The sequence below is a fragment of the Argentina silus genome (assembly GCF_951799395.1).
Source record: "Argentina silus genome assembly, chromosome: 5".
Lineage (NCBI taxonomy): Eukaryota > Metazoa > Chordata > Actinopteri > Argentiniformes > Argentinidae > Argentina > Argentina silus.
The window spans coordinates 1,978,120-2,002,816 of record NC_139659.1 but is presented as its reverse complement, the minus strand read 5'-3'; the positions used below and the strand labels follow the sequence as shown (position 1 = coordinate 2,002,816).

General features: G+C 49.2%; 1 protein-coding gene across 4 annotated transcripts in view; it reads left to right on the top strand.

Annotated features, from left to right (window-relative positions):
* nedd4l (NEDD4 like E3 ubiquitin protein ligase) overlaps nucleotides 1-24,697 on the top strand; it is a 47,616-nt gene that overhangs the window by 19,666 nt on the left and 3,253 nt on the right. For 2 of the 4 annotated variants that reach the window (XM_083670282.1, XM_083670280.1), the window contains 22 exons: nucleotides 397-447; nucleotides 2,888-2,949; nucleotides 3,454-3,556; nucleotides 4,409-4,572; nucleotides 5,120-5,255; nucleotides 5,541-5,744; nucleotides 6,180-6,260; nucleotides 8,628-8,684; nucleotides 9,393-9,527; nucleotides 10,635-10,847; nucleotides 15,047-15,244; nucleotides 16,368-16,445; nucleotides 19,396-19,450; nucleotides 20,217-20,275; nucleotides 20,720-20,785; nucleotides 21,271-21,500; nucleotides 22,850-22,971; nucleotides 23,280-23,350; nucleotides 23,735-23,830; nucleotides 24,060-24,133; nucleotides 24,361-24,421; nucleotides 24,692-24,697. The exon at nucleotides 24,692-24,697 is cut by the window's right edge and continues 54 nt beyond it. In XM_083670282.1, coding sequence (XP_083526408.1) covers nucleotides 397-447; nucleotides 2,888-2,949; nucleotides 3,454-3,556; nucleotides 4,409-4,572; nucleotides 5,120-5,255; nucleotides 5,541-5,744; nucleotides 6,180-6,260; nucleotides 8,628-8,684; nucleotides 9,393-9,527; nucleotides 10,635-10,847; nucleotides 15,047-15,244; nucleotides 16,368-16,445; nucleotides 19,396-19,450; nucleotides 20,217-20,275; nucleotides 20,720-20,785; nucleotides 21,271-21,500; nucleotides 22,850-22,971; nucleotides 23,280-23,350; nucleotides 23,735-23,830; nucleotides 24,060-24,133; nucleotides 24,361-24,421; nucleotides 24,692-24,697 — 2,322 coding nt within the window. The remainder of the gene's footprint in view (nucleotides 1-396; nucleotides 448-2,887; nucleotides 2,950-3,453; nucleotides 3,557-4,408; nucleotides 4,573-5,119; nucleotides 5,256-5,540; nucleotides 5,745-6,179; nucleotides 6,261-8,627; nucleotides 8,685-9,392; nucleotides 9,528-10,634; nucleotides 10,848-15,046; nucleotides 15,245-16,367; nucleotides 16,446-19,395; nucleotides 19,451-20,216; nucleotides 20,276-20,719; nucleotides 20,786-21,270; nucleotides 21,501-22,849; nucleotides 22,972-23,279; nucleotides 23,351-23,734; nucleotides 23,831-24,059; nucleotides 24,134-24,360; nucleotides 24,422-24,691) is intronic. The other 2 variants (XM_083670281.1, XM_083670283.1) reach the window with 2 other exon arrangements.

The following is a 24,697-nucleotide window of genomic DNA, read 5'->3' as shown; positions in this document are numbered from 1 at the left end:
GGTGCTAGGTGAATGAATGACTGTGGCTCACGTGATTTGGCACACCTCCTGGCTCTCTCCTTCCCCCCTTTTCTCTCTTCATCTGGTTGTTGTTTCTGCTTCTCTGGGTCATCAGTTTTTCCCCTCTAAAGTGCCCCCCCCCCCTCCCCCTCCCTCCAGTGAAACGGCTCACCTTTCCTCTTTCAGTGCATCTGCTTTTCACACACACTCTAATGCTGGGGTGACACGGCGGGATAATCCCCCCCCCTCTCCCCCCCCTCCCTCTCATCTCTCTGGGTTTCCCCCTTTTCCCTTCAAGCCCTGCTGGAAATGGAGCTCCTCTCAGTTGGTGCCATGGAGGCATTTGGGAGTTGTTGTTGTTGTGTTGATGTTTATTATTCTGTCTTTCTGTTGCAGACGAGAGATGACTTCCTCGGACAGGTCGATGTGCCTCTCAATCATTTGCCGGTGAGTGTGTGAGTGTGTGTGTGTGTGTGTGTGTGTGTGTGTGTGTGTACATGGAGAGTTGTGTGGTTTTAGAATGTTCAGCTGTTTCTTATCTCCAGGTTTGTTCTGCCTAGTTACCTCTGAAGGTCAGGGAGAGGGGAGGAGGTGTGTGTGTGTGTGTGTGTGTGAGTGAGAGAGAGAGGGAGGAACCTGTTGTTGTAATTAAGCAGCAAAACACTGGAGACCAGACCCCTGTTAGGAGTGGAAAGAAATCCATTTGGAATGTAAACAGCAGGCCCGGTCTGAGGAGGCTACTCCTGGAGCTGGAGAATGAAGCCACGCTGATTATAATCACACACACACACACACACACACACACCCCACCGTGCTCACTGCCGTCAGATGTCAGCAACAATAACAAACTCTACACATGAAGCTTCTGATTAGATTACACTGAGTTGTAGTAAGTCGGCTAATTGTTTTACCGGTAATGAAAAGATATGCTCTGATGACATCTAGGCTCTGATGACATCTAGGCTCTGATGACATCTAGGCCGGTAACTGTGACTTCAGTCCCAAAACAAACTCAAGTTGGCCACCTGTGAAAAGTTTTTACCAGCAGTTCACGGATTCGCCTGATGCTGTAGTTATGATTAATTATGCCTACAATCTCCTTTTCAAACAGCTCTCTCGGAGCTCCCCTTAATGCAGAGGTCATGACTAAGAGGTACTTTAAAAGTAGTAAAACTGTAAGCATATCAGCGTAGGTATATTAAGGTTAATTATCCATGACTGCGCAGCACCTGCTAGTGTCCCTCTGGTGAAGGAATTAGCATTAAATAACGACCCCTCCGCTGCAGATAAGGTCAAACCACTCAGCACTTTCACGTTGAATGTTTAGACCCTACACTGTACGCAAGGTGGGATTTTGCAGTGAAAACAAAGAGTGAACCTACAGTGCAGTTTACCACGAGGAGGAGTTAGGAGTAGCATAGGCTGCAGTAGACAACTTTATTACCCTTCATGGGGAAATTGGTTTTGCAACAAATCATAAAACACAAGAGACATAAAACAGTACAATACACAAAAAAGATGAAGTCAGTCGGTGATGACAATGCTTGTAAAATGCAGATAGTGGAAAGAGAAGTTGCGGCCCTTTTTTAAAGGAACATTTCACCGGTTAAAAGTGGTCTTTGTTGTCTACATAGCCAGGAAATATTAATAACAATCTGCGCAAATAAGCAAGAAAATAGCCTTTTATCTGAGGTAAAATGTCGAAATGATTAAGTCCTACAGCGTCCAACGTGCCTTGAGCTTCCCAGCCAGCCACGGAGGCGTGTGTAAGCTAGGATTCATGTTAGTAAACAGAGGTGATGGATGTAGGCGCTAGCATGCTAGCATGGTGCTTATGGATGTAAACAAACCAGGCAGTAGCTAATTCGGGAACGGTAAACTCACTCCCCCCGAAAGCTCCATGTAGCTTTCAAAACCGTGTCATTACCCCCAAATATGTCACTCCGGGTAAAATCCTCAAACTGGCGATAAGTAGCTTTTGATCTACAGAATGCGATCTGGTAGCCGTTGATCTGGACAACGGTTTTGAAAAAAGGGCGTAAAGTGTCCCTTTTTAAATGTTGTTTAAAAGAGAGATGCTTTAGCAGCGGGAATGAATGACTTCATCTGTAATTGATTGAATTTGGGCCAATGTCTGTTTCCCTGTAAGTGCAAAGGCTTCATCCATCCCTGTCTGAGTCTGGGAGGGTGTTATTGCCCCTGTCGTCCCGAGGCTAGTCTTACTCACCATGTCTTTGCTCATGTTTTCTTCCAAACGTCTTTCTGTTGGAAGTATTTCATATGAGTCACGGTGATTCATCTCTGAAAGGCCCTTACAGTGGCGCTGTCTGCTTGGGGCCAGTCACGTCCTCCCTCATGGCTAGCTGGCTGCGATCTCCTCTCGTAGTAGGTCATAGCAGCCCCACTCCAACCGTGGTCGGGGTTCAATTCCGGTTTTGATTTCGTCGAAGAGCGGCATTTATTTTGAATCAGGATTCAGTTGGATTCGCAGTGAATTTCAGTTGACTTGACCTGTATCGAAATGGAGTTGACCCCTGAACTCTGCTAGGAACCATTCTTTCCTCAAGCACATGTCAGACATGTAGTATGTAATACTGATGTGCCTCTAATATCAGATAATATAATAATACCATATTATATTATATATGGTGTATATATAATATTATATATAATAATAATAATAATAATAATAATAATAATACCACAACAGCCAGTACCGACCACTCCACCGTGCCACATCTGTTTGTCACTGAATCCTGTTAAATACGTAACAGGAGAGGTGTGTTACATAATCTCTCACACTAGGACACTTTCCCAACAGTGTTTGTGGGGGGTTCTAGTTTCATTTATGTTTTCTTATATTCAATATTATTTTATTTTTTTTCAGACGGAGGACCCCACGATGGAGCGGCCGTACACGTTTAAAGACTTCCTCCTCCGGCCCCGAAGGTCAGTTCTAGATGACATTGGACACTCGTCCTGTCTCAGGTCCTTAATCCAAATCCAAATGAGAATAGTTGGATGTGGTACGAAGCCAAGGCTTAGGTCATTATAGTGTTTTGTTCAGCGTTTATCGTTAAGACAGATCCTCGAGCTTAAAATCTGTGGAGGCTTTGCAGGTGGAGAGTTTATAGGAATTGGATCCAACGTCACAGCAAAACAGAAACTAATATGCCAGCAGGTAATAAAGAAAAGAGTGTTTAAAGAGAGAGGAGGGAACGGCTGAGAGCAGCTCAGGGACAGGGATGGGATTGAGGGGGAAAGAGAAAATGCGGTGTTCTATCAGAGTACCATGTAGGTCTATATTTTATTCAGCATAGCTAGTAATAAAAACAAAAACAAAAAGTTCCCATTTGTCCCCCGATGATGGGGTGGTGGTGGGCGAAGAGAGAGATCCTCTACTTCCCCTAGTTTCCCATGAATAACCCTGCTCTGCTGTGGTCTTCTCTCCAGTCACAAGTCCCGGGTGAAGGGTTACTTGCGTCTGAAGATGGCCTACCTGCCAAAGCAAGGAGGTCAAGAGGAGGAGACTGCTGAAACGAGGGAGGAGGCAGAGGTAAGCACCGTTCCAGCCAGAGAGTCTGGAGAAAACGTCTGGGTCTGGTCCCTCTCCTCCTCTGGAAAGACCATTTATACACCACTTACCCTCATTTTGAGAAATCAGATCTTTTGGAGAGCCCTGTGTGTGTGTCTGTGTGTCTGTGTCTGTGTGTGTGTGTCTGAGTCTGTGTGTGTGTGTGTGTGTGTGTGTGTGTGTGTGTGTGTGTGTGTGCGCGCGTGTGCGCGTGCGCGTGCGTATGTGTGTGTTTCTGTGTGTGTATGTGCGTGTGTGTGTGTGCGTGTGTGTGTGTGCGTGTGTGTGTGCGTGTGTGTATGTGCGTGTGTGTATGTGCGTGTGTGTATGTGCGTGTGTGTGCGTGTGTGCGTATGTGTGTGTGTGTCTGTGTGTGTGTGTGTGTGTGTGTGTGTGTGTCTGTGTGTGTGTGAGGACAAGATGGCTTGTGTTGTCACACAATGAAAGACGGCATAGATACGATGACCTTTAGGCGGCCAACTGAAATAAGCGGAACCTAAAACGTCACTCCTCAAACCCCTCATCCCTCCTCAAACCCCTCATCCCTCCTCAAACCCCTCATCCCTCCTCAAACCCCTCACCCCTCCTCAAACCCCTCACCCCTCCTCAAACCCCTCATCCCTCCCCGCCGCGTCTCAGACAGTGGAATGTAGCCGAAGCCGAAGGGTTTTCCCCCCCGACGCTGGAGCATCTATTCCTTTTTCTTTCTTTCTTTCATTCTCTCTCTCTCTCTCTCCCTCTCTCCCTCCCTCCCCTCCCCTCCCTCCCCCCTCTCTCTCTCTCCCTCCCCTCCCTCCCCCCTCTCTCTCCCCCCCCCCCCCTCTCTCACTGTAGCAGGGTTGGGAGGCGGCGGACTCGGCCGACCAGGGCTCCCAGCGGCCCCAGCAGGTCCCGGCCCCCCTCCCCCCGGGGTGGGAGGAGAAGATCGACAACCTGGGCCGTACCTACTACGTCAACCACAACCACCGCAGCACGCAGTGGAAGCGCCCCAGCAGCGCGTACGTCTCTGGGTGATATAATAGAACATACGCCATTCAGCTGATGCTTTAATCCAAAGCCACTTACATTGCAGTGAGTGCACACATTTCAGTATAGATGGTCCCAGCGGGAATCAAACCCACAACCTAAGCGTTGTTAGAACCATGCTCTACCAACTGAGCCACAGAGGACCACACTGAGCCACAGAGGACCACTGTGTGATCTCCGTACTACAGGACTGTCAGAGCTCAATTAACGTCATCCACGCCTTAAAACAACCCACTCTGCACCACGTCTTAGAGATGATGCTTAGACATAGTTATTGGCAAAGTTCATGCTTGGTTCACCAGCAGAGGAGTCCTATGGTTCTCTATGGTTCCCCGGTCCTATGGTCCTCTATGGTTCCTCAGTCCTATGGTCCTCTATGGTTCCCCGGTCCTATGGTTCTCTATGGTTCCTCAGTCCTATGGTTCTCTATGGTTCCCCAGTCCTATCTGAGAGTCCTGGGCGATTGTTTGTTTGTTTGTTTGTTTGTTTGTTTGTAAACACCCCCGTGTCCGTTTTTAGGGACATCATCTCGGAGACGGAGAACGACAACCAGCAGCGTCAGATCAACCAGGAGGCCCACAGGGTGTTCCGTTCCCGCCGCCACATCAGCGAGGACCTGGAGAACGAGCACGTGGAGCCCAGAGACATCGACGACGTGAGTGGGGGGGGCGGGGGAACCTCTGTGACCTTTGAACCCAGGGGGGGCTCTGGATAGTAGGCTACAACTAGGGCGTGATTTGGTTGTGGGGGGGGGGTCAAGATTTGCGTGCTTTTAGGAGTGACGCCACCTCGTCGGAAGATGACGATTGGTCAAAAAGCATCGTCTTCGCTCCAGAGTACAGCTGTGGTCATGGGCCATGGTGTTACCCGTTATTCTCCAGCTGTTAGCTCGTGTTCGCCTGGTTGAGCCAATCGTTTTGATGTCCTCCTCTCTCTTCAGTCCTGGGAGCCTATCACTGAGGAGGACCCTAATGACCCCCTGGCTGTGTCTCTGCCCGGCCCCTCCTCCTCCTCCTCCTCCTCCACGACCCCCGCCCCCCAGACGCCAGCCCCCCAGGAGTTCTCTGAGGAGATGAACCTGCGGCTGTCCCTCACCCCCGCCCCTGACACCAACGGCGAGGTGGCTGGACCCAGCTCTGCTGTGGTGAGACCCTCTCTCTGTGACCTTTCACCCTGGGACCTCATCTGGAGAGTACGGGAGAGAGCCGTGTCAAACTAGGACTCAGGCTGAATGATGGGTTGGAAATAAGGTTCTCACTTTATATTCTCTCTCTCTCTCTCTCTCTCTCTTTCTTTCTCTCTCTCTCTTGCTCTCTCTATCGCGGGCTATCTTTCTCTCTGTCTCTCTCTCTCTCTCTCTCCCACTCTCCCCCTCTCCCCCCCCCTCTCTCTTTCTCTCTCTCTCTCTCCCCCCCCCTCTCTCTCTCTCCCTCCCACTCCCCCCCCCCCTCTCTCTCTCTCCCTCCCACTCCCCCCCCCTCTCTCTTTCTCTCTCTCTCTCTCCCTCCCACTCCCCCCCCCCCCCCTCTCTCTCTCTCTCTCCCTCCCACTCCCCCCCCCCCTCTCTCTCCCTTCTCAGCAGAGTCAGCTCTCCACCAGACTGCGTTCCTCCAGTATGACAGACGGGGTCAGCGACCAAGCCCAGCCACCTCCCCCAGCGGTACGCCTTCCTTCTCCTCTCCTTCCTCCTCTTCCTTCCTTGTCTTCATACCACCTGTACTGCCCGGGCAGGCAGCACCTCTTCCTCCTCCTCCTCCTCCTCCTCCTCACCTCCACCTCCTCCTCCACCTCCCTGCTCTCTATGATTCAGTCCTTCACAGCTCTGCTGCTGCTGTGTCAGACCCTGTGGGCTCAGGGCTCTGGGACAGGAGCAGCGTGGCAGTAACCCAATCCTGATCAAACGCCTCACAGATCTGAGTCACTGTGGCCGGGCAGGCAGGGCTTAAGGAAAAGTACAGGTGCTGAGATCAGCTTATTTTCCTGGCCTGAATAATGGGTGGGTACCAGGCTGGGGGATGAGTGGACTGGATGAGTTGGATAGGGCTTTAGAGAGAGAGAGAGAGAGAGAGAGTGTGTGTGTGTGTGTGTGTGTGAGTGAGTGAGAGAGGAAGAGGGAGGGAGGGAGAGAAGGGGGAGATAGATAGAGAGAATGAGTGGGCGAGTTTGTGACCTGAAATGCAGTTACCTCAGATTCCCGTCAGTCAATCTAAACAAAAGCTATGATAAGGGGACCGTAAAACCCTTTCATGTGCCGGTGTCCTTAGAACCGTCCTTGACACGGGACCGCGGGAGCCTTCCTGTGTTACTGCAGAGGGGCGAACGGAGCCAAGTGGTTTTAGTCACGAACGGCTGGATGACGGAAGCTGCATCGCTCCACTGACCGGGTACAACCCTGGTTCTGTCTCTGGCTCTAATGGAAGCACCAACTCAGCCTGGATGCTTTGAAATAGACGTATTGAACACACACACCACAATACACACACCACAATACACACACCACAATACAACACACACACCACACACACCACAATACACACAATAAAACACAACACACACAGCACAACGCACACAATACAACACACACACACACACCACACACACCACACACACAATACAGCACACCACAACACACACAATACAGCACAACACACACACCACACACCACAACACACCACTGCAGTCGAGGTGAAGACGCAGGCTAGCTCTGCAGAATATAAGGCTAATGAAACGTAGGACTTGTTTGTGATGTCGCTGTCGTGACCACAACAACGCGTAGGACGGACAGCAAACGAGCTCCCTTCAGTCACGTTTCGCGCTGGCGTATTCCCGCGTGAACTCCCCGGTCAGAGCGTGAGTGTTAACGAACGTCACAGAGAGGTGTAGAGGCGACCAGCGGCAGAATGTGTTTCTGTGGGGACTGAGAGCATCCGAGGGAGTGTGGGAACCCATTAGTCACAGTCACGGTCCCACCAGCTCTCCCTGGTATTAGCTGAGTGGGCGGTGGTGCTGTTGTTGTTGTTAACTCAGACCAAACACAGTGCCGTCCGATCATCAACACTCCTTCTGCCGCTTTAAACTCACACAAGTTTCTCAAAAAACAGAAAGCGTTAAAGAGGCATTTCACTCAGAAGAAAATTGTCAGTACACCCTTCACCCTAACATTAGGATATGAATTGAGGCTCTTGTGGTCCTCTGTGGCTCAGTTGGTAGAGCATGGGCGCTAACAACACTTAGGTTGTGGGTTTGATTCCCGCTGGGACCATATATACTGAAATGGATGCACTCACTGCAATGTAAGTCGCTTTGGATAAAAGCGTCAGCTAAATGGCATGTATATTGCTCAAAGTGATTATATTTTGGGACTATGAAGGGCGGATTGATGGGTTTTATACTAGAACATGTTTTTGAGTGAAATGCCCCTTTTAGTAGACGTGTGAGATGGGAAGAGTTTTAGGCAAACATGAAAGAAACAGGGACACAGCACTCCTTGAATTATCCTTGAATGTGAGAATGTGGCTTTCTCACTGATCTGAGTGATAAAGGTGATCAATAAATAACCAATTAACCCTCATCGCTCTAACCATCAGCCAGTGAATTTGAAAGCAAGCTTTCTATATTTAACAATTTTTCACTTTTTGACCCACGTTTCACCCCGTAATCCAATCAAACAATGATAATCCACAGTGATCAGATTTCATGTGCCCCTTACTCACCCCCCCTCCCCCTCCCCCCCCCCTCCATGTATGGTCTGCTGCTTTTGAAGTATGTCACTTATCCGCCACTCCCTCCTCATCACAGGAGCCCCCCACCCCCCCACCCCGCACACACACACACACACACACTTCCACCATGCCTCACCCCACTGCCTCCCCTCGCCTCACTCGCCAGCTCCTACCTCTCCTGGGACACCACACCTCACCGACCTTCACCTCCCCCCCCCCCACCACCCCCCCCCCCCCCCCCCCCCTCACCTCCCCCCAGTACTCTTCCATGTCTCCCTCTAAAGACAGCTGTTGTCTACCAGCAGAGCTCCGTGACCAGAAGAAGCAGAGCTCAAACTGTCACAGGCGTTGAGGAGCCCATGGTAAAGTCCCAGTCTATAATACAATGTAACTGTGATATCAGAACTCCTCACCATCTCCTTTACCGCACCAATCTTTGGTTTTCTGGCTTCAGTCTTTGAACAGAGCTGGCATTCAGTCCCCCGTTGGGCGAACGGTCATGGCTCCGTAGGGTTTCTACCACTCATGGCTTTGTGTCTCCATTCGATGGGCTCCACCGGCCACTCAATGTTGGACTTATCTATGAACTTCACAAATCAATTAGTGGCACATTGTATTTCTTCGTGTGTGTGTGTGTGTGTGTGTGTGTGTGTGTGCGTGTGCGAGTGTGCTTTGTGCACCGTTTGAAGTCCATACCACCTTTTTATCTCATGCAGTTCAAGTTTTATTTTCTCCGGAGAACATCCATTTTTCACTCCCTGTGCTTAATGACTAGTGTTGTACCCTCTCGGGGTTTCTGAAGGGCTTTCACATCGTTGCTGTATGTGTCTCTGTGTTGTCCTGTCCTCCTACTCCCGGGAGTTTCTCTTAAACTGCTTGTTGTCAAAGGCAAATTATTATTGCTGGAGGACAAATTCTCCCCCAGTCGGACGATTAGCCACCGTCTGTGGGTGCTGTGATAAATGCACTTCCCAGCTGAAGTTCCCTCTAGACAGAAGACCCTCCTCCATGGCTGTTTTCCAGCTGGACTAACTTGCTTTTTTTTTTTCTCGCTTTCTTGCTTTGGCCAGCCGCCCTCCGCGGCCTACGCCCTGACCACCCCGGGCCTGCCTCCGGGATGGGAGGAGAGGAAGGACGCCAAGGGACGCAGATATTACGTCAACCATAACACCCGCTGCACCACCTGGACCCGGCCGACCCAGCAGGTAGACACACACGCCCGGGGCGCCGCTCTGGCCTGAGAGACGCGGCGCCGCTCTGCATGGGTCTGCTGGGCCGCGGCCCCGCCCCTCACTGGTCACGTCTCTCCTCCTTCTCACTTCTCTCTCTTTCTCTCTGTCTCCCTCTCTCTCTCTACTATCTATCTAATCTCCCTCTCTCTCTCTCTTTCTACTATCTATCTGATCTCCCTCTCCCCCTCTCTCTCCCTCTCTCTCCCCCCCTCTCTCTCTCTCTCTCTCTCCTATCTCTCTGATCTCTCCTTCTGTGTGACTCTCCCCATATACTTTTGTCTTGTTTCCTTCCCGAAATGTTTCCCCTCTCCACAGAAATGCCTGCTTCATCATTGGTCCCTCACCATTGGACTGCACCATCCAACATTCCCTTTTATCCCTGCGTCCGGGCTGTCCATGTGTATTCCCATTCAGGGTTCTCCCCGGGATGTTTTGAACGGCGTGGCGCCGGATCGCATTATCAAAACCCGGCTCGCGCTTGTTGATGTCAGAATGCAGAATTCACTGCGGAGCATCATGCCGCTTTCACTGTCGTTTTTAACAACGATGATCAAAGATAGAGTAACTATCATAACTGGGGAAAAAAATTGTTTAATTTCGCTTGAAATGTTTACAAAGTGGCGCCGTAAAGGTCACAGCGAAGCGCAGCGCCCCTCTTACATTCTTTGGGGAGAACGTCGCCTTTGAGACAAAGAGAAGGTCAATGACTGTAAGCACTGTGTCAGGAAGCCTAATTCACTCACATTAGTGTGTGTGTGTGTGTGTGTGTGTGTGTGTGTGTGTGTGTGTGTGTGTGTGTGTGTGTGTGTGTGTCAAATCAAATCCAAGATGGCACTAGTTGCCGTATGTGTTTAAAGCTAATCGGATATAAAAGCAGAAGCACCCTTCGATGTTCTAAATGACAAATCGTAGCCCAACAGTGAAGCCGTGAAGCCGTGGATTACACGCTGTTGACCTTCCCTTGAGCAGCGTGCAGGAACCGCCATTTTGATGCATTGAACAGCCCGATCACTGCACGCTGTGTTCCTCCTCTTCCCCCTCCCCTCCCGCTTGGTAAACTAACCCGTCTCTTTCCCCTAGCTGCACACTGAAGACGGCCCCAGCACCTCGGGCGCCGCCGCCGCCACGGCAGGTGGGGCCTCGGCAGGTGGGGCCTCGGCCTCGGCCTCGTCCTTAGCCGCCTCCCCTTCCACCTCCTCCACAGCCTCGCCCAACAGCCACCTGCACGAGCCCCAAATACGGCGCCCCCGCAGCCTCAGCTCCCCCACAGTCACCCTGTCCACGCCCCTGGAGGTGAGACCGTCCGTCCCGCCCTACCCCTCCGCCTCTCCTCTCCTCTCCCTCCCTCCCTCCCTCCCCCCCTCACTCTAACATCTCGTCTCCTTCCCTCGATCTCTCCCTCCTCTCTTTCAGGCTCAGCTCCTCCGCTGTCCTGCTGCCGCTCTTCTTACCTTCTAACCATCGTGACGCCGTTTACCTCAGCATTTATTCATCTCTCCTTTTTTACCCCTCCCTCTCTCATCTTCCTTCCTTCCTTCCTTCCTTCCTTCCTTCCCTTCTTCATGAGTAATTCCACGGCCTAATCTGGTGGTACAGAGTGTGGATGAGTTTTGCGATGGATGTCCTGTATCATGAAAATGATTAGCCAGATGAAACAGCTCGTCTATCCTGACCTTGCTTGTTAATCATTTCGCCACGAACATGTGACGGCCGTCGTCACCGTCGCCAAGAGAATTTGGAAGCAATTTCAAGCTGTTGCTCCAAGCAATTTGATTCTATTCAGGAGGCTTCTGGTTTGACCGCTGACTGACTCATTTGTGTGGTGCGAGGATACAGCTTAGCCGTGGTCACGTTTTTGGGGGTTTTTCTCATCTCTGGAGTCATCATACGGAATGTCGTCGCGATTAAATACTATAATCTGATAAATACAACCACCTGAGAACATTAGTTGTTAGTGGTCACATGATGAAACTGGGTCAGAGTGTATCATACAGGCAGCTAAAACATGGTTGGCTGCTCTCTGATGTGTGATTGGATCAGCCCCACGGTTACTGCTGCATCACCTTATCTTATTGGTCGAGAACCTGAAATGCAGGACAATGCTCCCTCTGTTGGTCCCTCTGTCAACAGCGGTCATACCCTGTGCCGTTACGGCTAGAGGTGGTGTTGCATCGTTTGGCACAAGGCCTATAGAACGTTCTAGAATCACTTGTGTGAATCTAGAATCACGTTGTTACCGATGTGACTAATGATCACGATCACCATCTCATTCTCAGCTCATTGTGACGACGAGCTTTGTCAGAAGTTGATGACACTGGGGTTAGTGTGTTCTTTTGGTACTCTTCCACTGTTCAATGGAGAATGGTGGATGAGTCATGTCTAGAAGGCGATGTGGTGGGTGTTGACTGTTGAGGTGCTTATCTGGGTCATACAGGACCCCTGACCTGCCCTGGGGGGGGGGGGGGGATGTTGAAATCTTGCGTCATGGCGGTGAAGTGACTTTAGCAGCTGTCATGCGTATCAGGTTAGCTGCACTCATCACTCGGGTGTGCGTGTGTGTGTGCGTGTGTGTGTGTGCGTGTGTGTGTGCGTGTGTGCGCGCGCGCTTGGGTGCGTGTGTGTGCGCGCTTGGGTGCGTGTGCGTGTCTGTGTGTGTGTCTGTGCGTGTGTGTGTGTGTCTGTGCGTGCGTGTGTGCGTGCGTGTGTGTGTGTGTGTGTGTGTGTTGGCTGCTGTCTGGATCAGCTGATGGCTCAGAGAACTTGAAGTCAGTCCACTTCCTGTTATTCTAAGAGTTGGTTCCTCAGGCAGAGGTTGGATGTACATGCCTTCACCCCCGGGACTTTTTCCACATTTTGTTGTGTTACAACCTGACTTTAAAATAAATATAATAGATCTACACAAAATACCACATAATATCAAAGTGATACAAATTATGTTTTAGAAATCTTTACAAATTAATTAAAAATGAATGGCTGAGTCAATCACTATTCACCCCATTTGCTATGACACTAAAATTTGCTCAAATGCAAAAATGTCTTCAACAGGTCACTCAGTAAGTTGAATTGAGACCATCTTAATGCAAGGATAATAGTTCATGTGATTTTGGAATTAATATTTTTGTTTTTATAGGGTCTCTGATTTGTGGATCAGGTTGTCATTATAAACTGATTACAAACTGAGCAGATGGAGAGGAACAGAACTGCTCAGGAATGCTACCCTGACGCCTGGGGAGAATTACAAAAATCTACGAAGTTGAATGGTGGAGAGGAAATAGCACAGCTTTTATGCTTTTTACAAAATTGCTCTATAACCAAGTGGCCAAAAAAGAATGCCTTAATGGAAATACAGCAAAGAAAGTGGCTGGAAATGTGTTTATTTGGTTTTACTACAAAGCATTACGTTTAGTGCAAATCCAGATTTAAACCCATGCAATGCAGTTAGAATAGTGGTAGCTGCGTCATGTTATGGGCATGTTTGTCACCGGCAGGGACTGGGGAGTTTGTCAGGATCAAGAGAGAATTATGAAATTTGCTGAGTTGGTAGTGACATCCTAATCCACACAGTGTGTAATTGATTCTTATGCAAACCAGAGACTATAAAAACAAAAGATATTCATTCCGAAATCACATGAACTATTATCCTTGCACTCAGATGGACTCAGTTCAACTTATTGAGTGACTTGTTGAAGACATTTTTGCATTTGAGCTAATTTTAGGAGTGCTTATTGACTCAAGATATTTCAGCTTTTCAGTTTTAAATATTAAAAAATATTTCCACTTTGACATTATAGGATATTTTGTGTAGATCAGTGACAAAACATAAATTAAATCTATTCTAAAGTCAGGTTGTAACAACAAAATGTGGAAAAAGTCCAGAAGGGTAAATACTTACTTAAGACAGTACTAGAGATATGCCACTCCCTTGATTTACTAATCCTTTCACGAGGAGGGTTTACCTCAGCGATCTGGGAAGGCTTCCTTTCACGAGGAGGGTTTACCTCAGCGATCTGGGAAGGCTTCCTTTCACGAGGAGGGTTTACCTCAGCGATCTGGGAAGGCTTCCTTTCACCTATGACTCATCTTACTTCCTCCTCTTCCTGCCTCTGAGGTCATTTTACTCTCTTAAATGTAATTTGTAACTGTTTAGATGTTCTATGCCCATGTTTTACTTTTTTTTTTTTTTTTTTTGTACAATATAATACTATATAAATATCTATCTGTCTGTCTATCTATTTATCTGTCTGTCTATCTGTCTGTCCTGTACTGTACAATATATGTGGGTTTCGAATTGTCAGGGAAAAAGCTTTTCTGCCCTTTGCCAGCGTTGGAACACAGCAGGAGGAATGAGGGGATGGAGTCGTTAGCTAATCTGTCTGCTCGCCTCGTGTTTGAGCTCAGCGGTTAGCATCACGGCAATTACTGATAATGACGACGGCGTGCTAACGCTAACCAGGCTGAGCCTCATGTGACAGCGTGTAATGACGCTCCGCTGCCTGAGCTCAGGAACCATGTTAACAAGGCCGGCCCACCCGGCCTACCCGGCCCACCGCTGTTAGCACAATTACCCAGACCGCAGTGTCCGAGCACATGATTACCCACAGCTCACAATACCACACTGACAGCACAATACAGTGTGTGTGTGTGTGTGTGTGTGTGTGTGTGTGTGTGGGTGTGTGGGTGGGTGTCAGATTATGATACTGTCCGTGTGGAAGTGTTCATTAAAGCTCACTGAGGTACATCCTTGTTGCCATTCTCTCTCAGTTATCCAGTGTTGCGTGCAAATCCATGCACAGTGAGAGTCCACCAGACCGGTGAACGGTACATTCACTCTGGCTCACTTGCCTGCGTAGTAGTGTGGTAAATAATACATTTTAACCAATGGGGTACAAAAAAACGTAGCTTTTTTTTTTAATTTATTTTTTTAAAGCTTCTGTGCTATGGAGAAATCAGAACAGTTTCCAAACGTACCCAACATATTGGAGGGAGTTGGAGGGGGAAATTCAATTATGGAATGTGAGCCTGTGAGGAAAAGTGGAGCTAATTAGGAGAATACATAGTTTTCTTTTTTATGTATTTTTTTTAAATCATTTTTTAATACCTCAGAGTGGTGCACACAGCCAGTGCCAAGAGAGGCGGCCTGAGAGGAAGTTTAATTAATGAAGACCGGGGAACGGGTGGTGTTTTTCTCAAGACTGAGAGAGAGTAAATTGAGGTGAAATTCTCACTTGTGAACGTGGCAATTAAAATTTGGGATGGGGGGGATTAAGAGAGCAATTAGGAAGGTCCTTTTCTTATATTAGAAAAAGTAGACATTACCGAAGGAACGGGGAGATAATTTGTTTTTAGAGAATAATTTAGGAACTTATAAGTCAGGCTTAATTTAGTATTTAAAAGTGATTAAGAAGTCATTAAGCGGAGGTGATGTGCTGTTGATGATGGCTGCAGACTTTGCTGATCTCTCTTCTCCTCCGTTGGCGTCCATCTTGCCTCAGGGGGCTAACAACATCCAGGTGAGGAGGGCGGTGAAGGACACCTTATCCAACCCCCAGTCGCCCCAGCCCTCCCCCTACAGCTCCCCCAAGTCTGGGCACAAGCCCCAGCAGAGCTTCCTGCCCCCGGGGTGGGAGATGAGGATAGCACCTAACGGGAGACCCTTCTTCATCGACCACAACAGCAGGGTCACCACCTGGGTGAGTACTAGTCAGCTGACCGCTGACCCGTGACCGCTGACCCGTGACCACAGACGTTTAGGAACGCAGAACCAATAGAAGAAAGACATTGTTACGCACCTGCACCTGCGTTGACCGAGCCGTGTCCCAGATCTATGATGTGCTTTAGTTAACATGTTTGGCATGACAACCATACAGTAGTCAGAGAAGTGGGCCAAAGCACATATAGAGGCTAGGGGCCAGGAAAGTATTGAATACAAATTAGCTCTGCTTGTGGTTTTATGCCAAGTTGGCTATCTGCGATGATCTGTTGGCTTGCCAAACGCACAACGAAATGGAAATTGGCCTTATTAACTAATGAACTTCTTCCTGACAGAACAAGCACTCTGCTAATTAATTAGAGTTACATTCAATGATTACATCATTATAACTGGGCTATAATTGAGCTCTGCCGCGTCCCCTCTCCTCAAACCTTGCCTGTGAACGAGCAAACGGCTCCGGTCTGGAACAGCCGAGGAGATGTGTTATGGGGTCTGGTGGAGACACCTGGTGGTCAAAAGTTGTACTGTTAGAATCGACTCTCATCTAATTTGAGGAAGACCCGCTGGAGAAGATCAATCAATTCAAGTGTAATGGGGAAATGGTATTGAAACTAAGTGGGAAATATTGATGTGCGTTCCAGCGTAATATGTTGATCCTCTGGCTAAAATGAAAAACCATTAGCGCTGTCTCTGTCAATTTGAGGGGGCGTGTTAGATTTTTATCAAACTGGAGGTTCTGATGGTTATATAACTCTCTCTTTCTCTATCTCTCCCCCCTCTCTCTCTTTAACCCCCCATCCCTGCCTCCCTCTCTCTCTCTCTCTCTCCCTCTCCCTCTCTCTCTCTCCCTCTCCCTCTCCCCCACCCTCTCTCTCTCTCTCCCTCCCTCTCTCTCCCTCTCCCTCTCCCTCTCTCTCTCTCTCTCTCTCTCTCTCTCTCCCTCCCTCCCTCTCTCTCTCTCTCTCTCTCTCTCCCTCCCTCCCTCCCTCCCTCTCTCTCTCTCTCTCTCTCTCTCTCTCTCCCTCTCTCCCTCTCTCCCTCTCTCTCTCCCTCCCTCTCTCCCTCTCTCTCTCTCTCTCTCTCTCTCTCTCTCTCTCTCTCAGGAGGACCCAAGGTTGAAGTACCCCGTTCACATGAGGACGAAGGCTTCTCTGGATCCCGGTGACCTGGGCCCTCTACCTGTAAGTCAGCCTGTACACTATAGCAAGAACCCTTTAACCTCCCCCCTCCCCCCCATGGAGACCTGGGCCCTCTACCTGTAAGTCAGCCTGTACACTATAGCAAGAACCCTTTAACCCTCCACCACCCCCCACCCCACCCCCCCCACATAAAGGACCAAGCACTCTCCAGCTCACCACTGGAATATCTCAATGTTAATATTCAACAGTTAACGTACGGCTAATCTGTCACGTATTCGCCGTTACGCAACCAGGAGGAATGTGGAACAGACGCACATATAGAAAACAGTGGTCGTAGCTCCGCTCGTTAAGCTGCTCAGATCGTTAAGCATTGTCTTTGTGTTTTCCTAAGACAACTGTACGCTGGTGTGCTGCCAGGTCCTTTACGAGGTCGTCACAGTGAAACTGCCTTTTTGAGTGAAAAAAAAGCCCCTTTTCCCCCCCTCCCGTTTGACTTGGGAGTGTGGGAATGAAACAGCACCGGAGCCTGTTGTGTGAGTCTGCTGAGAGTATATGGTCAGACTCAATCAAACAACCTTTCATTGCCTTTCCTAATTAGCTTTCCATGGGGGTTTGAGAAAGAGAGAGAGAAAGAGAGAAAAGCAGGGGGGGGGAGGAGAGGAGAGGAGAGAGAGAGAGAGGAGAGAGAGAGAGAGAGAGAGAGAGAAAGAGAGTAAGAGGGAGCGAGAAGCAGGGGATGTCTGGGGGGGGGTCCTTTAGCTAAATCCCTCATTAGCACTTAGCGCCTGAGGCCAGGAGCCCTGAGGCCCAGGGAGCGCCAGCAGCAGCAGCAGCAGCAGGACCCTGCCGTTATGTGAGAGGAGCTTGCGTCTGCTCCTCTGCTCTCTGCCGTTACCACCTACGTTGTCTTGACGATGAGAGCGAGAGCCTGATTAGTGGTCCTCGTTCACCTTTTGTTTCCGCTTAGTTTGGAAATTGTGTCACGTCGTGGTTTTGAGGTGTTTTTAATTTGCACCTTTATGTGCTGCACCACAGGAAAAAGCTCTCTTGTATGCCTCTTCCTGCTCATGTGGCGAAGCCAATCAGGGTTTGTGGTTATTAAAACAAAATAATGCAGATTATGCTGCCTCCATCAGGCAATGAGGTAGGACAGACGCCCACCTCTGAGTGGATACCACAGAGTTAGAATCCCTAGAGAAGGCACATGCCATCGTTCCCACCCATTGCATTCGTGACAGCACGGGGGGCGCCATGTCGTCAACTAGGGGGGCACTTCCTATGAGCTGGGAAGGCATCAGCCAATTGGATCAATGCATGGTCTTCTTCTTCAATAGGACAATAGATTGTTAATGGCCTTCAGGTGTGTGACGCCATCTACTGGTCTACTGGTGCCAATCCAGGGTTCTCCCCAACGAATGGAAGAGTGGCGCTGGGTCACGCTGTGAACTTTTTGGCGCCACTATGTAAACATTACAAGGCGAATTAAACGATATATTTAGTAACGATAGAGTAAAGTCTGGTTTTGATCATGCAATCCAGCTCCACGCTGTTCAAAAGTCCTGGGGAGAACCCTGGGTTCCGGAGCCGGGTTGAAACTGTGCCAACGGACACTCCAGCACAGGCAGTGAATCACCAACATTGGATATATGCCCGCTCAAAACACAGAGAATGAAGAAAGCTGACTACATGGCGCTCCCCATATAATCACAGTTAATTTGAGGGAGTGCTCCCTCTAGTGTTTGTAACTCTATGATGGATACACTTAGCTAGGCTTTAGCTAACCGTCCATTTTTTGGTGGGGGGGGAGTGACTAAGGCTCAGTGGCACTACTAGGTACTCCAGCCTGGTCTCACACTCACTCACGGGCCAGCGGTGTGTTTGTTTCTCCTCTCTGCTCTGTTCTGTCCGTGGCGTTGGGGCCGGGGGACATCTTTAAACTGGCAGAACCTACCAGAGGAGGTTGGTGCTGAATGCCTAGGCTCCAGGCGCAGCCTCCCTCTGCCTGCCCTGTCTGACTGTCTGTCTGACTGCCTGCCCTGCCCCGCCCCGCCCTGCCCCGCCCCGCCCTGCAGAACTGCATTCTGGCATGGACCTGATGATGACTGTGTCTCCCTCCTCCTTGTCTTCATCGCTCCGCTCCATCCCCTCCTCTCTCTGTGCTCGCCCCCCCCGCCCCCCATCACTACCACCACCATCCTCATCACCCCTCCTCTCGTTCTTCATCAGAGCCCCCCCCCCCCCCCTCCCCCACCTGCGCCTCGGGACCCCCCAAAACTGCAGTGTCCAGAGTTTCCTGTGTCTGTGTCTGAAAGGTCTCTGAAACGCAACTCAGGGCGTTGGTAGACCAGACAGGACACTCCTTCTATGTACTACTATAGGCAGGATGGAAGGGGAGGGAGGGAGGAGAGGGACAGAGGGAGGTAGCTCTATAGTAGTAATCAGAAGCAGCTTGCTGTCTGCTGCATGTGAGTGGACTGTCCCCCCCCCCCCCCCCCCCATGTTCTCCCACGTCTCCCCCTTCCTCCCTAGTCTCCACCGTATCAAATGGTGGTTGGGTTTAGGATCCTGGTCCACAGCCACAGCAGTCGTACCCCATAGAGAACAGAACAGTTCCATCTCTATGGGTCCATCTCTGTGCCCTGGCGGCGGGGGGGGGGTCAGACTGAGACCGGAGCCAGGCTCCCCTCTCGCCCCCGCCCCCTGCCACCTCTCCCTCCCTCCCCCCTGCTCTCTGTTCCGACCGTCCGTCCGTCCGTCCGTCCTTTCCGGCCGACTGCAGTCTGTCTGTGGCTCTACGTCACTGTGTGTCAGGTGTCAGTGGTGTACTGGTCCTTCTGGGTGTGCTGTACTGGTGTCCCGGCCTCGTCACTCCCATGGAAATAGAACTGAATGGATGGGGATGGATGCCTGTGCTGTTGGTTCTATTTCCCTGGTCTCCCCCGTGTCTGTGTGTGAGTCTCTGACTCGCCTCTGCTCTCTTCTTCTTCTGTAGCCGGGCTGGGAGGAGAGGATTCACGCCGACGGCAGAACCTTCTACATCGACCACAGTAAGGCCCGGGGGCTCACCCCCTTTCTGTTTGTCTCTCTCTCTCTTCCCTCTCTCAAACACACACACACAACACACACACACACTTATTTCACTCTCCACCTCTCTGTCTCTCACTTCTTACTATCTGACACTTTAATTACACTTTCTCTGTCTCTTCCACCACCTTCTCACCCCCCCCCTCCATCTCTCTGTCTCTTCCACCACCTTCTCACCCCCCCCCCCCCCCCCATCTCCCCTCCCTCCATCTCTTTGTCTCTCTCCTTAATCAGACTAATGAATTCTTTCTCCATCTCTCTGTCTCTCAAACCCACACTGTTAGTTGTGGTTCAGCCCTAGACTAGGAGAGAGAGCACCTTACCTCAGCTTCAACGCTGTCTGGGTCCAGCCGAGGGAGTCTGGCTGTGTCTGTCAGACTGAATGGTTCACTACACAGATCAATCAATCCCTGAGCCTGACCCTGTGGATTGTCTTACTGCCTATTAATTATTTAAACCTGACATATCAGGGATGTCAACACGTGTTTACAAGCTGTGTATCTGTGTGTGTATCTGTGTGTGTATCTGTGTGTGTATCTGTGTGTGTGTGTGTGTATGTGTGTGTGTGTATGTGTGTGTGTGTATCTGTGTGTGTATCTGTGTGTGTATCTGCACATGCCTTTGTATTGTTTGCTCATTTCTGTGTCTGCTTGGACAATATAATGGTATATTATCAATAATGGTATATTATCTAACTCCAACTCTCTGTTATTATCTTGTCTCCTTCAGACACCAAAAACACCCAGTGGGAGGACCCCCGCCTTCAGAGCCCGGCCATCACGGGCCCTGTGAGTCGCTGTGTGTCCCTGGTGTCTGTCTAGGCTAGGATACTGTTGCCCTGATACACACATGACAGACTACACACCGTCACTCTTCTTGACGCGACGCTAATGATCGCGCTCACCCATGGCGTGCTCAACGAAGACGTCACTCTGGGGGGTACACCCGTCAGAGATGTCGTCGTCGTCTTCGTGTTTACAACAAAGATCTTGTAAACACTTGTGTGGTAACAGAGATACCGAGTGGTCACTCACGTTGACGTCAGTGATGTCATCACCCGTATGCACACAGGGGTCTGTTACTACTGACCCTCTCTTGTTGCCACCAACTCCTCCGTGTACTGTCCCCTAGATGCACTAAGACCCTCCTCCTAGATTAGACAGTCCTTGACTTGCTCTGTGTGTGTGTGTGCCTGTGTGTGTGTCTGTGTGTGTGTGTCTGTCTCATTGCAGGCTGTGCCGTACTCGAGAGAATTCAAACAGAAATATGACTACTTCAGAAAGAAGTTGAAGAAACCGGTAAGACATATTATGATATAACACAGCTCTGCTTTGCCGAATACATGGTTGGGGTTAAATGATACTTGAATCTCAGGTACTGTGTGTGTAATGAATGCACCGTTAATTAAATGCCAAATGGAGCATGCTTTTATATTCAGTGTAAAAACATTCCACCTCACACATCCCAATTAACACTCTGAAGAACAAACGGCGGCATCTTACTAGAAAGAAAGAAAGAAAGAAAGAAAGAAAGAAAGGCAAGCTGCCTTTTCAAGGTTTCATCTTGCTTTCTCAAACCCTCAGATCCTCTGGTACTGGTCTTTTAGTACCACCCTCAGATCCTCTGGTACTGGTCTTTCAGTTGTCCCTAATACTAAGGACCAAAACTAACTGGAAGGCTTGCTTTTAGTTTCTATGTCCCCAACCCCTGAACATCCTATCAGAGAGGACCTTTATGTGAAGCGCGTTGCGTGGCATTGAACGGTGTGTGTTTCCCTGCCCAGGCGGACATCCCCAACAGGTTTGAGATGAAGCTGCACAGGAACAACATCTTCGAGGAGTCGTACCGACGCATCATGTCCCTGAAGAGACCCGACATCCTCAAGTCCCGCCTCTGGATCGAGTTTGAGTCGGAGAAGGGCCTGGACTACGGGGGCGTGGCCCGCGAGTGGTTCTTCCTGCTGTCCAAAGAGATGTTCAACCCTTACTATGGACTGTTCGAGTACTCTGCCACGTGAGTGACCCAGAGCTAGGCTTTCTCTCTCTCTCTCTCTCTCTCTCTCTCTCTCTCTCTCTCTCTCTGTCTGTCTGTCGCTCTCTCTGTCTGTAGAAACGGGTTTTGAGGATCTTTTGTGTTTCATACTTTTTGTTTAAGTGTGATCCAACTCAGACATCAACTTGTACCTCTAGTCAACTAGTAACAAGTAGTAACAACTGGTAAATTAATGTTTCTCAGTAGTCAGATTCGTCTTACTTTTTTACACATGCTATTCCAGTACCAATGAAAATGTACAGTATATTAGTTGTGTGTAGTTTGCTGTTGTCACCCCCCCGGTACTACACCCCCCCCTGTACCACACCCCCCGGTGCTACACATGCCAGTGTCTGACCACCCGCACTGATGGACAGCTTATTAACAGGCAGCAGTTGGTCAGGACACCCTATGTTGGTCAGGACACCCTATGTTGGCCTCCACTAATCTTAATGACAGGAATGTCATCATTACCGATCTTTACCATGTTAATTGATTTCATGAAATGAAATGAGATCATTAGATAATTGTAGGTATTATAAGACACTGCATGCATCTGAGGCACAATAACGTGCACCATTAGTTTCCTCTTCTCTACAAAGCGCAGTGAACCGATAGGAACAGCCGTTCAAAGACCTGCAGTCAGCTTCCTCTCCCTTTTATAGGCCGGCTCTTCCTCTCATTCAGTCTGGCTTCCTGAATACCAACGGTTTCCCAAAGGAATGTGGACCATTTCCACCCTCACAATGGAGGGCATGTGGTCAGATTTCCTCAACCGTTGTCATAGTAAGAGGAGATTCTCTGCTTAGTAAATACTGGTCTCAGTGCTGTCCTGACAGGGTCTCATGTGTTCCCTGCACAGTGTTGTTGACTTGACGGACCTGCGTTAGGACCGTGGAAGGCCTGCGTTAGGATCAGTGTTATCTCACTTCGTGAATCAAGTCTAGATCCTGGCCCAAGGAAGCAACCCCCAGGCTCTATGACTCCAACAACTGGAATCTCACATTTTTGACGTTTATTGGGACAGTAGGAAATTGGAGAGGGAGGACAGGGCAGACATGTCTCTTACTATGACAACAGTTAAGGACATTTTACCAATAACACCCACATGTCCTTTATTGTGAGGGTGGAAATGGTCCACATTCTTTTGGAAACCATTGGTATTGGGGGGGGGGGGGGGGGGGGGGGGATTGGGGGATTGGGATGTGTGTGTAATTGTCGGGCATGCTCCTGCCAAGTAAAAACACTGGGACTCCCAACAACTGTGACCTAGGAAGTGGTTTTAGGAGGTTGTGTGTATCTGACCCCTCTGTCCTGTCTACTGTATCCAGAGATAACTACACACTACAGATCAACCCTAACTCTGGCCTATGCAATGAAGACCACCTCTCCTACTTCAAGTTCATTGGCCGCGTGGCAGGGATGGCCGTGTTCCATGGGAAGCTATTGGACGGTAAGCTGCGTGGGTTGTCCTTAGGGGTCACACTAGCAGTGTTGCCTTTTAATTGACAACAACAACATTGAGACATTTTTACTTTGAGCCCTTTTGTGAGCCTCAGATCTTGAAACCTCCGATGTTTCTGTTTGATTGAACCTGGTCTTCTGTTTGATTGAACCTGGTCTTCTGTTTGATTGAACCTGCTCTTCTGTTTGACTGAACCTGGTCTACTGTTGGGTTGAGCCTGGTCTTCTGTTGGGTTGAACCTGGTCTTTGATTGAACCTGCTCTTCTGTTTGGTTAAACCTGCTCTTCTCTTGGCAGGCTTCTTCATCAGGCCCTTCTACAAGATGATGCTAGGAAAGCAGATCACGCTGAAGGACATGGAGTCAGTGGTGAGTTCTTAGAATCATCACATCTTCTACAGGGCCCTGCGTAAGTAATGGGACAGTGAGGCATTAGTTCTTCTTTTCACTCTACACTCCAGAAGTTCAAGCAATTACTCTGAGGTTAAAATAGAGATCGTCAGCTTTTATTTGATGGTATTCCTGTACATATTGGTTTCACCATTCAGAAATAAAATTCAGAAAGAAACACTTTTTATACATAGTAAAAAAATGCTTCACTGTCCCATTACTTACGCAGGGCACTCTATATCCCTCTCACCTGGCATGTGAGAACAGTTGGCTGGCCCAACAGGACAGTTTCAGGAGTATGGAGAGTTTCTGTTGAGGTGGACTTACATCAAATGATACTGTCCCATTGTTGTGACCCTGCAGGACAGTGAGTACTACAACTCTCTGAAGTGGATTCTGGAGAACGACCCCACTGAGCTGGACCTGAGGTTCTGCATCGATGAGGACAACTTTGGACAGGTACAGGAGTGTGTCCCCCACCCCCACCCCCACCCCACCACACCCCTTTCATATAGGACAAGACAAGCCTTGAAGTATCCAATCAAGGTCTCTAATGTGAATAGTAAAGCTGCATAGCTCATCTGTAATACAGAGGCTGCGTTCCATATTCATAAGGCTGCCCACTGCCCTCTGGGACTGTAGTTACCGCTCTGCTGCATTGTGATGTTATACATGCGTCTCTCCCTAGACTTACCAGGTGGATCTGAAACCCAGTGGCTCAGATATGGTGGTCACCAACGACAACAAAAAGGAATACATTGAGTAAGCAAATATAGTGGTGTGTGTGTGTGTGTGTGTGTGTGTGTGTGTGTGTGTGTGTGTGTGTGTGTGTCTTTGTGTGTCTTTGTGTGTGTCTTTGTGTCTTTGTGTGTGTTGGGGGGCTTGTGTACCGCCCATGGCTGTTGCAGTGGTCTGATATGCCATTACCTAATTCTCCATTTATACTGACTATACTCTTAACATATTATACCCCATCTTCCTTTTCTCAGCCTTGTGATCCAGTGGAGGTTCGTGAACAGGGTCCAGAAGCAGATGAACGCCTTTTTAGAGGTAAGCATGCAGTTACACTTACTGACACTAGGTGGCATCAGGCTTTAGACTCTAACCCTGAGCTACAGGTCGAAGAGTCTAATCTCTTTAGAAAGAAAGAAAGAAATGTGAGGGGGTTATAGGTTTATATTCCCACACCTTCCTCTCCTTCATTTTGCTGATCAAACTTATAGGCAGGCGTCTTCAATGGACATTTGAATGAAGAGTTAGCATACTTTGATTACATATGTGTCTAATGATACGTTTCCCTTTTCACTCATGTGTCCACAGGGCTTC